Genomic DNA, 13,612 nt, shown 5'->3' with positions numbered 1-13,612 from the left:
AAGTCCTATCAAAGACAGTCCGAGGGTTATCGAGAGGTAGATAGAAGTCCAGCACTGCTCTGTGGTTGTGGTAACTTGCCATTATGTTGGGTACAAGCAGTGCGGGCTGGCAGTCTTGTTCCAGCATTGTCTGTCCCGTGCTCTCTCTCTCATTGCTGAGACTTTACACGTGTGTATCAAACGCACGCCTCCATGGAGCAGAGGAAGCCGCTAAGGACGGGGACGTTTCACAGCAAAGGTGGAAACTTCATGTACATCTTTCTCCACTTTTATTTCCCCCCCCCCCCCCATTAAGACTTTCAACATCTGGACATTGAAGTTTGTTGAGATATATATATATAACACGAAAAGCAACACGTCCAGCGAAATATAAAAGTCTTAAACAACACAGCAATGCAGAAATGCCCAAACAAAACCTGAGTCAAGATGTGGTGGTGAATTGCTGAGTTACTGAGTGACCTGCTGAGTTACTCCAGCATTTTGTGAATAAATACAAACACAACCCGAGGCTGATTAGGGTTGCAATGGGTCAGGTGGCAAACAGAAACACAGAGAGAAGGGGGTGGGGGGTAAGAGTGAGAGCATTGAGTACAGGAGACGGTTGAAACTTACTGCCATGGTGGGTCCAGAAGGGGATGGAGCCGTCCCTCAAGACCAAGTGCGGTCCCTTGAAGCTGTGTTTGTACTCGAACCTGCGACGTGGCCCCTCCGCTCTCTGGCTGGAGGTGGGAGCGGCCAGCAGGCAGATAAAGAAGGGCAACGCTGACACAACAACAACAGACAGCATCGCTCGCCCTGCACTGAGCTGAGCTGAGCCGGCGTCGAAATCCTGGTCGACAGAGCAGCCACTAGGCAGTTATCTATTGGCTGTCGCCGGCTGGGTTAAGAGCTTCTACTCGGGTCAACAAGGTTCCTATCTCACTCAACGTGGTGTTCACAGGTCCCAGCCAGCTGAAACACAGGCACTGCTTTAAAGGTTAGGTCAGAGAGGGGAAAGTTTAAAGGAAAATAACTGCAGATTCTGGTACAAATCACAAAATGAGGGGAAAAAAATTTCAGTCAGAGAGTTGTGAATCTGTGGAATTCTCTGCCTCAGAAGGCAGTGGAGGCCAATTCTCTGAATGCATTCAAGAGAGAGCTGGATAGAGCTCTTAAGGATAGCGGAGTCAGGGGGTAAGGGGAGAAGGCAGGAACGGGGTACTGATTGAGAATGATCAGCCATGATCACATTGAATGGCGGTGCTGGCTCGAAGGGCAGAATGGCCTCCTCCTGCACCTATTGTCTAAAATGCTGGAGTAACTCAGCAGGTCAGGCAGCATCTCAGGAGAGAGGGAATGGGATACCCTTCTTCAGACTGATGGATCAGTCTGAAGAAGGGAATGGGGACGTTTCGGGTCGAGACCCTTCTTCAGACTGATCCATCAGTCTGGACCCGAAACGTCACCCCTTCCCTCTCTCCTGAGATGCTGCCTGACCTGCTGAGTTACTCCAGCATTTTGTGATACCTTCGAAAGTTTAAAGGAGATTTGCAGAGAAAGTTTTTGTTTTTAGTACACAGTGAATAGTGGGTGCCTGGAATCCGCTGCCATCGATGAGCAAAAACATTATTGACCTGATGAGCCAAAACATTGTGACCACCTGCCTAATATGCTGTTGGTCCTCCGTGTGCAGCCCCATACGCAGCAGGGTGCGATGCACTGTGTATTGTGACACATTCCTCCCGTGACCACCATTAAAATTTTCTGTGACGTGCCACAGTAGACCCTCTGTCGGTTCGGACCAGACGGGATAGCCTTCGTTGCCTTCGCACATCGATGAGCCTTGGGCGCCCAACACCCTGTCTGTCGCTGGTTTGTCCCTCCTCGGACCACTGTCGGTCGGTACTCACCACTGCTGACCGGGAGCACCCCACAAGCCTTGCCGTTTCAGAGATGCTCTGACCCAGTCGTCTGGCCATAACAATTTGGCCCTTGTCAAAGTCGCTCAGGTCTTTACTCCTGCCCATTTCTCCTGCATCCAACACATCAACTTCAAGAACTGACTGTTCACTTGCTGCCTAATATATCCCACCCCTTGACAGTTACCATTGTAACAAGATAATCAATGTTATTCACTTCGCCTGTCAGTGGTCATAATGTTTTGGCTGATCGGTGTATGGCTCGATTGTAATCATGTATTGTCTTTCTGCTGACTGGTTAGCACGCAACAAAAGCTTTTCACTGTACCCTGGTACACGGGACAATAAACTAAACTCTAAACGGTTTAATTCAGTTAATCCAGCTGAAGACAGAGGTGCAAAAAGAGTGGGGAGTGATAGGTGGATCCAAGGCTGAGGTTGGAGTTCTGAAACACCCAGGCAAGGTTCAGCACCTGTCGAGCTGAAGGCAAGGCACAATGCTGGTGAGATGGGAAGATTGAACATAGAATAATACAAAGGTAGACACAAAATGCCGGAGTAACTCAGCGGGACAGGCGGCATCTCTGGAGAGAAGGAATGGGTGACGTTATGGGTCGAGACCCTTCTCTCCAGAGATGCTGCCTGTCCCGCTGAGTTACTCCAGCATTTTGTGCCTACCTTCGATTTGAACCAGCATCTGCTGTTCTTTCCAACACATAGAATTATACAGTACAGGAACAAGAGCTTAAGCCCATAATGTCCATACAAACATGAAGTCAGATTAAACTAATTTCTTCTGCCTGCATGCGATCCTATCACACCATTTCCATTATCCATGTGCCTATCCAAAAGCCTCTTAAACGCCACTATCGTATCTGCCTCCACTACCACCCCTGGCAGCGCGTTCCCGCACACACCACTCCGTAAAGAAAATTGCCCCGCAAATCAGCTTCAAATTATAGAAAATAGGTGCAGGAGGCTATTTGGCCCTTCGAGCCAGCACCGCCATTCATTTTGATCACGGCTGATCATCCACAATCAGTAACCGTTGCCTGCCTTCTCCCCGTATCCCTTGATTCCACTAGCACTAGAGCTCTATCTAACTCTCTTTTAAATTCATCCAGTGAATTGGCCTCCACTGACTTCTGTGGCAGAGAATTCCACAAATTCACAACTCTCTGGGTGAAAAAGTTTTTTCTCACCTCAGTTTTAAATGGCCTCCCCTTTATTCTTAGACTGTGGCCCCTGGTTGTGGATTATGCCCCTTCCAGCTTAAAACACGATAAAAATTAACGTGTTGCATGGCCAGAACATTGGCAATACACTATCTCAGGATTATAAATGTCATGTAATGTGTAACAGTTGGAAACAGGGTGTGCAATGGCAGAGAGATCTCTTGGGGTGTAAGAGCTCATGATATGGAAGCGATGTGAACAGAACCATTATAACATTATAAACTAGACACTAACCATTGCAAATCTAGCACCATGAAAGGTCTCGACCTGAAACATCAGGAAGAAAGGTCTTGACCCGAAACGTCACCCATTCCTTCTCTCCAGAGATGCTGCCTGTCCCGCTGAGTTACTCCAACTTTTTGTATGTATCTTCACCATGAATATCTCTCTCTTCTGGATTTAGAAACATAGAAAATAGTTGGAGGAGGCCATTTGGCCCTTCGAGCCAGCCCCGCCATTCATTGTGATCATGGCTGATCACGGGTGACTCGGTGGCGCAGAGGTAGAGTTGCTGCCTTACAGTGAATGCAGCGCCGGAAATTCAGGTTCGATGCTGACTACGGGCGCCGTCTGTATGAGTTTGTACGTTCTCCCCGTGACCTCCGAGATCTTCGGTTTCCTCCCACACTCCAAAGACGTACAGGTATGTAGGTTAATTGGCTGGGCAAATGTAAAAATTGTCCCTAGTGGGTATAGGATAGTGTTAGTGTGCGGGGATCGCTGGGCGGCGCGGACCCGGTGGGCCGAAGGGCCTGTTTCCGCGCTGTATCTCTAAATCTAAAATCTAAAAACTCACAATCAGTAACCCGTGCCTGCCTTCTCCCCATATCCCTTGATTTCTCGGAACACTTATAGGGGTAATTTTTCCTCCTTTTATATATCAAGTCAAAAAAATAAAGTACATGGCAACAAACCAAAGACCTGCTGGGGATGATACAAGGAACTGGTGATGCCGCAATCTTAAGCAAAATACAAATTGCTGGAATAGCTCAGCAGGTCAGGCAGCATCTGTGGAGGGAATGGATGGGGGACCTTTCCGGTCGTGATCCTTCTTCAGATCAGCAGATGCTGGAAATTTGAAATAAGAACAAAATGCTGGAAATACTCAGGTCAGGCAACACCTATGGAAAGAGAAACAGTTAACAGCTCAGGTCTTCAGATCCTTTGCCAAAATTGATTAGCTTTTCACCCATTATTGTAAATGCACTTAACATGGTGGATATCAATTTTACCGCTTCTCTCCTGGTTTCAGTTTGTGTCCAGTGTACTAAAGACAACATGAAGTGATAAGAAGTGCTAAGCTTCACAGAATAGAGGATCAGATAAAGTTAAACATCTATGCCAGTTCATCAGGGTGGTGGAGTTTACATTTACGGCATGGAAATAGGCCTTTCGGCCCACTGAGTCCACACTGACCATCGATCTTCCATTCACATTAGTTCTATGTCATCCCACTTTCTCATCCACTCCATTCACACTAGAAGCAATTTACAGAGGCCCAATTAACCCACAAACCTGCACATCTTGTAACATGACAAGTGGGGCAAGTGGCACTGAAACTGATATCTCACATCAAGCAGTGTTCTCAGCTGCAACAGAAACACAAGATAATGATCTTTATTTTATTTTGAAACAAGTTACGCCAGACTGTACGGAGTTTGTACGTTCTCCCTGTGACCTGCGTGGGTTTTCTCCGAGATCTTCGGTTTCCTCCCACATTCCAAAGACATACAGGTTTGTAGGTTAATTGGCTGGGCAAATGTAAAAATTGTCCCTAGTGGGTGTCGGATAGTGTTAGTGTGCGGGGATCGCTGGGCGGCGCGGACCCGGTGGGCCGAAGGGCCTGTTTCCGTGCTGTATCTCTAAATCTAAAATCTAAAAATCCACAATCAGTAACCCGTGCCTGCCTTCTCCCCATATCCCTTGATTTCTCGGAACACTTATAGGGGTAATTTTTCCTCCTTTTATATATCAAGTCAAAAAAATAAAGTACATGGCAACAAACCAAAGACCTGCTGGTGATGATACAAGGAACTGGTGATGCCGCAATCTTAAGCAAAATACAAATTGATGGAATAGCTCAGCAGGTCAGGCAGCATCTGTGGAGGATATCAATGTTATCGCTTCTATCCTGGTTTCAGTTTGTGTCCAGTGTACTAAAGACAACATGAAGTGATAAGAAGTGCTAAGCTTCACAGAATAGAGGATCAGATAAAGTTAAACCAGTTTGATTCCTGGGATGGCAGGACTTTCATATGAAGAAAGACTGGATAGACTCGGCTTGTACTCGCTGGAATTTAGAAGATTGAGGGGGGATCTTATAGAAACTTACAAAATTCTTAAGGGGTTGGACAGGCTAGATGCAGGAAGATTGTTCCCGATGTTGGGGAAGTCCAGAACAAGGGGTCACAGTTTAAGGATAAGGGGGAAGTCTTTTAAGACCGAGATGAGAGCGTTTTTTTTCACACAGAGTGGTGAATCTGTGGAATTCTCTGCCGCAGAAGGTAGTTGAGGCCAGTTCATTGGCTATATTTAAGAGGGAGTTAGATGTGGCCCTTGTGGCTAAAGGGATCAGGGGGTATGGAGAGAAGGCAGGTACGAGATACTGAGTTGGATGATCAGCCATGATCATATTGAATGGCGGTGCAGGCTCGAAGGGCCGAATGGCCTACTCCTGCACCTATTTTCTATGTTTCTAAACATCTATGCCAGTTCATCAGGGTGGTGGAGTTTACATTTATGGCATGGAAATAGGCCCTTCGGCCCACTGAGTCCACACTGACCATCGATCTTCCATTCACATTAGTTCTATGTCATCCCACTTTCTCATCCACTCCATTCACACTAGAAGCAATTTACAGAGGCCCAATTAACCCACAAACCCGCACATCTTTGGGATGTGGGATGAAAGGCTTGGATAGAGTGGATGTGGAGAGGATGTTTCCACCAGTGGGAGAGTCTAGGACTAGAGGTCACAGCCTCAGAATTAAAGGATGTTCTTTTAGGAAGGAGATGGAGAAATTTCTTTAGTCAGAGGGTGGTGAATCTGTGGAATTCTTTGCCACAGAAGGCTGTGGAGGCCAAGTCAGTGGATATTTGTAAGGCAGAGATAGATTCTTGATTGGTGCGGGTGCCAGAGGTTATGGGGAGAAGGCAGGAGAATGGGGTTAGGAGGGAGAGTTAGATCAGCCATGATTGAATGGCGGAGTAGACTTGAAGGGCCGAATGGCCTAATTCTACTCCTATCACTTATGACCGTATGAAACTCCCAGAGCACCCCAGGAGGAGACCGACGTGGTCACAGGGAGAATGTACAAACTCCACACAAACAACGACCGAGATCAGGATCGAACCTGGGTCTCTGGCGCTGTGAGTCAGCAGGTCTATCAGCTGCGCCACTGTGCCACCATTATAGTGACAGTGCAGGAATGTGTAACATGACAAGTGGGGCAAGTGGCACTGAAACTGATATCTCACATCATGCAGTGTAAGAAAATAACTGCAGATGCTGGTACAAATCGAAGGTATTTATTTCACAAAATGCTGGAGTAACTCAGCAGGTCAGGCAGCATCTCAGGAGAGAAGGAATGGGTGACGTTTCGGGTCGAGACCCTTCTTCAGACTGATATCAGGGGGGCGGGACAAAGGAAGGATATAGGCGGAGACAGGAAGATAATGGGAGAACTGGAAGGGGAAGAGAGGGACAGGGGAACTATCTAAAGTTGGAGAAGTTGATGTTCATACCGCTGGGCTGCAAGCTGCCCAAGCGAAATATGAGGTGCTGTTCCTTACATTAAGCAGTGTTCTCAGCTGCAACAGAAGCACAAGATAATGATCTTTATTTTATTTTGAAACAAGTTACGTCAAACTGTACGGAGTTTGTACGTTCTCCCCGTGACCTGCGTGGGTTTTCTCCGAGATCTTCGGTTTCCTCCCACACTCCAAAGACGTACAGGTTTGAAGGTTAATTGGATTGGTAAATATAAAAATTGTCCCTAGTGTGTGTAGGATGGTGTTAATGTGTGGGGATCACTGGTCGGTGCGGACCTGATGGGCCGAAGGGCCTGTTTCCGCGCTGTATCTCTAAACTAAACTAAAACCCAATGTGCTTTGTATTTACTCAGTCCGCACAAGACTTGTGGTAACTACATGGTAGACACAAAATGCTGGAGTAACTCAGCGGGTCAGGCAGTATCTCTGGAGAGAAGGAATGGGTGACTTTTTGGGTCGAGGCCCTTGTTCAGACTACATATTGTGAAACTACATATTGGCTACATACTGTCACAGAAGGCAGTGGAGGCCAATTCACTGTATGTTTTCAAGAGAGAGTTAGATATAGCTCTTAGGGCTAACAGAATCAAGGGATATGGGGGAGAAAGCAGGAACAAGGTACTGATTCTGGACGTTCAGCCATGATCATATTGAATGGCGGTGCTAGCTAAAAGGGCCGAATGGCTGACTCCTGCACCTATTTTTTATGTTTCTATGAAACAACATATTTTTGTCATTAACCTTTGCCCTCTCCTTATAGATCTGAACAGTAAGTGAATCTGACCGCATTGCTGCATCGAGCTTAAGGTTTGGTGACTTAATACTTTTAATTAACCAATGCTACCACTTGGCACATGGGCATTGCACAAGAACATAATTACAATCAATTCTCAGAAGACTCAAGACTTCTGATGAAATCCACGCGAAGCATGAAAACAAAGAGAAACACCTAATCCTGCACTGAAGGAGGGTCTCAACCCGAAACGTCACCTATTCCTTTTCTCCAGGGATGCTGTCTGTCCCACTGAGTCACTCCAACATTTTGTGTCTATCTTCAGTTCAAAGCAGCATCCGCAGTTCCTTCCTACAAAACCCAGCACATTTGGAACAGCCCCAGGTACTGGAAACCCTGCCCAGCCATGCCTGCAACTGTAAACAGCTTCTGTTGGGCTACACTTCACAAACTAGATCCCCATTGCGATACGCACATTGTAAAAAGAATTACACGCGACGCGGCAAAGCAGAAAATTCCCTTGCCTCCAAGTTCAATTAATCTACCTTGTACGTAATGCCGGCACCCATTTTTAACTCTGATAACAACTTTACTTCTAGCTTGCCAGGTTCGAAGTTTAACTTCAGTCAGTCTGAAGAGGGGTCTCGATTCCGAAACGTCACCCACTCCTTCTCTCCAGAGACGCTGCCTGTCCCTGCTGAGTTACACCAGCATTTTGTGGCTATCTTTCAAGTTTTCTTGAAGTATTCTTGCTATTGAGGGCGTGCAGCGTAGGTTTACTAGGTTAATTCTTGGAATGGCGGGACTGTCATATGTTGAAAGACTGGAGCGACTAGGCTTGTATACACTGGAATTTAGAAGGATGAGAGGGGATCTTATCAATAGACAATAGATAATAGGTGCAGGAGGAGGCCATTTGGCCCTTTGAGCTAGCACCACCATTCAATGTGATCATGGCTGATCATTCTCAATCAGTACCCCGTTCCTGCCTTCTCCCCATACCCCCTCACTCCGCTATCCTTATCGAAACATATAAGATTATTAAGGGGTTGGACACGTTAGAGGCAGGAAACATGTTACCAATGTTGGGGGAGTCCAGAACCAAGGGCCACAGTTTAAGAATAAGGGGTAGGCCATTTAGATCGGAGATGAGGAAAAACATTTTCAGTCAGAGAGTTGTGAATCTGTGGAATTCTCTGCCTCAGAAGGCAGTGGAGACCAATTCTCTGAATGCATTCAAGAGAGAGCTAGATAGAGCTTGAGAGAGCTCTTAAGGATAGCGGAGTCAGGGGGTATGGGGAGAAGGCAGGAACGGGGTATTGATTGAGAATGATCAGCCATGATCACATTGAATGGCAGTTCTGGCTCAAAGGGCCGAATGGCCTCCTCCTGCACCTATTGTCTATTGTCTATCAATGTGATGTAGAAATTCAGGAGACATTGCACTTAGTTTTTCAGGTAGTTAAATCTCCGAACCTCTTCGAATCTTTGTTTCATGTAATGTGCAAGGAAAGAAAAAGAAATATCACTTCACTTCCCTTATTAATAATTTAATTGATGGAAGAGTGGCGTTCTGTGATACTACGAGCAGTATGATTGATTGGTTCTCGTGTAGAAACATGGAACTGCAGATGTTGGTTTACACCAAAGGACACAAGTACTGGAGTAACTCAGTGGGTCAGGAGCAAACTCTGGAGAATATAGAGTCTTACAGCATGGAAACGGGCCTTTTGGCTTAATTTGCCCACACCGGCCAATTATGTCCCATCTACACTAGTCCCACCTACCAGCATTTAATAATAATAATAATAATGCATTTTATTTATATAGCGCTTTTCATATACTCAAAGACGCTTTACAGAGATTTTGAGAACATAGGGAAATGAATAAATAGATAAATAAGTAAATAAATAAATGAACAGAGAAAGGAGACAGAAGGTGAGGTGACTTTCAGTGGTTGAAGGCAGTACTGAACAGGTGAGACTTCAGCGATGTTTTGAATGTGGTGAGTGTGGAGGAGTCTCTAACGGTTTGGGGTAGTGAGTTCCATAGGGTGGGAGCAGCGATGGAGAAAGCCCTGTCCCCCCAGGATCTGAGTTTGGTCCGGATGTGGGGGGATCGGAGATTGGCAGCGGCAGAGCGGAGGGTGTAGGTGGGAGTGTGCCTGTGGAGGAGGTCGGTCAGGTAGGATGGGGCCAGGTTATGGAGGGCTTTGTAGGTTATGAGGAGGATTTTGTACTGGATTCTCTGGGGGATGGGGAGCCAGTGGAGTTTATAAAGGACGGGGGTGATATGGTCACGGATCGAGGTGTGTGTGAGTAGACGGGCAGCGGAGTTTTGAATGTGCGCCATAGAGGAGGCTGTTGCAGTAGTCCAGACGGGAGGTGATGAAGGCGTGGATGAGGGTTTCTGCAGCTGTGGAGGAGCGGGATGGACGGAGACGGGCAATGTTTTTGAGGTGGAAGAAGGCTGTCTTTGTGATGTGTTCATGTCCATGTTCCTCCAACCCTGTTTTATCCACATACCTGACAAATGTTGCCATAGTACCTGCCTCAACTACCTCCTCTGGCATTTCGTTCCATACACCTGCCTTCTTCTTAGGCCCCCTCGGTCATGGCTGACCGTGGGTGATGCATCCTAGTTGGCTGCTTGCTCCACACCTCGGCTAGAGCAGCGTCGTTTGTGGCTGAAGAGACCAATGTGGGAGTGACAGTCTCTGTGGCAAAGGTCACATTTGTGTGCGGTCTCTGGTCTGTTGAAGTTGCTGCGCTCCTTTCTGCGTGCCCGCTTGTCTGCCGCTGCGTTCATCAGTTTCTCTTCCCCCGTTTTGAGATGTTGGTTCAGGGTACCTCTCTCTCCACTTCGTGCGGTCAGCTGCAAGGCTCTCCCAGGACTCCACATCGATGTCGAGCACCTTCAAATCTCTCTTGCAGACATCCTTGTAATGTAGCTGGGGGCGGCCGATGGTTCTCCTCCCAGATGTCAGCTCTCCATAGAGGATGTCTTTTGGAATACGGCCATCCTCCTTGCGGTGGACATGACCTAGCCACTGCAGCCTGCGCTGCCTGAGTAGAGTGTACATACTCGGAAGGCCAGCGCCAGACAGAATCTCAGCGTTGGACACTCCGTCTTGCCAGGATATACCCAGGATACGGCGGATGCTTCTAAGGTGGAAGGTGTTGAGTCTTCTCTCCAGTCTGGCATATGTAGTCCATGTCTCACTGCCGTACAACAGCGTGCTGTTGACACAGGCATTGTAGACTGCTATCTTTGTCCACACTGTCAGCTTTGGGTTGGTCCACAGTCGAGTTGTGAGGCGAGCGAGAGTTGTAGCTGCCTTCCCGATCCTCTTGTCAATCTCTGTGTCCAAGGAGAGGTTGTCGGTGATGGTGGAGCCGAGGTACGTGAACTGATGGACGGCATCGAGTTCGTAGTCGTCGATGGTGATGACAGGCGGTGCCTCTGTATCCTGTCCCAGGACATTCGTCTTCTTCAGGCTGATGGTCAGCCCAAAGTCCTTGCAAGCCCGATAGAAGCGGTCCATCAGTGACTGTAGTTCCTGCTGGGTGTGGGACACAACTGCTGCGCCATCGGTGAACAACATGTCTCTGATGAGAGCTTCACGTACTTTTGTCTTGGCTCGGAGGCGGGTGAGGTTGAAGAGCCTGCCGTCTGATCTAGTACGCAGGTAGATCCCCTCTTGTTACGGTGCTGAAGACATGTTTCAGGAGCAGAGCGAAGAAAATTCCAGAGTGTGGGAGCGAGGAAGATACACCGACCATCCTGTGAGAAAAAAGTTATCCCTCAGATTCCTATTAAATCTTTTCCCCTCTCACCTTAAACCTATGTCCTTTGGTTCTTGAGTTCCCTACTCCGGGCAAGAGACTCTGTGCATCTACCCGATCTATTCCTCTCATGATTTTGACCACCTCTATAAGATCACCCACATCCTCCTGCTCTTGAAGGAATAGAGTCCTAGCCTACTCAACCTGGATAGGTGACGTTTAGGGTCAGGATTTTTCTTCAATCTGAAGAAGGGTCTCGACCTGAAACATCACACACCCACGTTCTCCAGAGAAACGGCCTGGCCCATTGAGTTCCTCCAGTACTTATGTGCATGACTGATTCGAGGTTGGTTTTTTTTTAAATTCTGGATTTTGTTTTACCCAGTTTTAAATTCTCTTGCTACTGCGGTGAGGTTTAAAGTCCTGTGTGCAGATCATTAGTCATGCCAAGGATCTCCAGTCTTGCGTAACAGCATGAAGTCCGCCGCATTTGTTTAGTTTAATTTGTACATGGAAATCTTGTTTACTTCACGAGGCACCTTTCTACAACAGATTTCGTTACAATGAGAAACAGCTTTACCCTTGCAGACCTAGATTACTTCTGCAAATTCTCTCAGCGCGGCAGATACAAATCTTATTCCTTTGCAAGTTGGAACATTAAAATATGAACATTGATTTATTCACAAAATGCTGGAGTAACTCAGCAGGTCAGGCAGCATCTCGGGAGAGAAGGAATGGGTGACGTTTCGGATCGAGACCCTTCTTCAGACTGATGTCGGGGGTGGGACAAAGGAAGGATATAGGTGGAGACAGGAAGATAGAGGGAGATCTGGGAAGGAGGAGGGGAAGGGAGGGACAGAGGAGCTATCTGAAGTTGGAGAAGTCGACGTTCATACCACCGGGCCGCCAACTGCCCAGGCGAAATATGAGGTGCTGCTCCTCCAATTTCCGGCGGGCCTCACTATGGCACTGGAGGAGGCCCATGACAGAGAGGTCAGACTGGGAATGGGAGGGGGAGTTAAAGTGCTGGGCCACCGGGAGATCAGTTGCGTTAATGCGGACCGAGCGCAGGTGTTCAGCGAAGCGATCGCCGAGCCTGCGCTTGGTTTCGCCGATATAAATAAGTTGACATCTAGAGCAGCGGATGCAATAGATGAGGTTGGAGGAGGTGCAGGTGAACCTCTGTCTCACCTGGAAAGACTGTTTGGGTCCTTTGATGGAGTTGAGGGGGGAGGTAAAGGGACAGGTGTTGCATCTCGTGCGGTTGCAAGGGAAAGTGCCCGGGGTTAGGGTGGTCTGGGTAGCAATATGAACAGTTCTTTATTCCCTTCCAGTGTTACTTTTGCAAGATGCAAGCCAGGCATATATGTTCTTGATCCTGAAACTGTTAACAATCTCCTTCCTCAGATGCTACAGGGAATGTTACAGGAAAGATGTCTAGCTGGAAAGGGTACAGATATTTCCGAGGATGTTGCCAGGTCTAGAGGGTTTGAGCTATAAGGAGAGGGTGAGATCTTCATTGTACTTTTTTAGTTTAGTTAGAGACACAGCACTGAAACAGGCCCTTCGGCCCAGGTTCACACCGACCAGCGATCCCCTTTATCCCACACACACTGGGGGGGGGGGGGGGGGGGGAAACAATTTACAGGATTCAGGATATCTTTATTTGTCATCCAAAAAACAAGTTTTTTGGACGAAATGTAGTCACCCACAGTCCAACAATAAGAGCAATAAAATAAGCAAATTACACAACCCCAACCAACACAAAAAAAAGAAACATCCATCACAGTGAGTCTCCTCCACTCCCCTCCTCACTGCAATGGAAGGCCAGAATGTCATTTCTCTTCCCCTGCCATCTTATACCAAGCCAATTATATGTATGTTTGGAGTGTTGGTGGAAACCGGAGATCCCGGAGAAATCCCACGCAGATCACGGGGAGAAGATACAAACTCCATACTGACAAGTACCCGTAGTCAGGGTCGAACCCGGGTCTCTGGCGCTGTAAGGCAGTAGCTCTACCACATTGCAAAGGTGCATGTGATAATAAACTCAAATTGACTATTGTAATCGGCTTTTGCTGGCTGTCATTTTTCCTGGCGGGTTGCATATCAGGTTCATTGGCACCAATCCTGGCTACATAAACAGAATGGGTCACAGAGGGCAGTAACACACACCAATAGTTACTTGGT

At 47.4% G+C, this 13,612-nt stretch overlaps 1 protein-coding gene across 1 annotated transcript in view; it reads right to left on the bottom strand.

Moving 5' to 3' along the window:
* Positions 1 to 842, bottom strand: part of LOC144610950 (protein ERGIC-53-like) — a 73,388-nt gene extending 72,546 nt beyond the window's left edge. The window contains exon 1 of the mRNA XM_078429977.1: positions 613 to 842. Coding sequence (XP_078286103.1) covers positions 613 to 787 — 175 coding nt within the window. The 5' untranslated portion in view covers positions 788 to 842. The remainder of the gene's footprint in view (positions 1 to 612) is intronic.
* Between the last annotated feature and the right edge of the window lie 12,770 nt (positions 843 to 13,612).

Source organism: Rhinoraja longicauda, chromosome 38 (genome assembly GCF_053455715.1).
Source record: "Rhinoraja longicauda isolate Sanriku21f chromosome 38, sRhiLon1.1, whole genome shotgun sequence".
Classification (NCBI taxonomy): Eukaryota; Metazoa; Chordata; class Chondrichthyes; order Rajiformes; family Arhynchobatidae; genus Rhinoraja; species Rhinoraja longicauda.
This window is presented reverse-complemented; position numbering and strand designations above follow the sequence as displayed.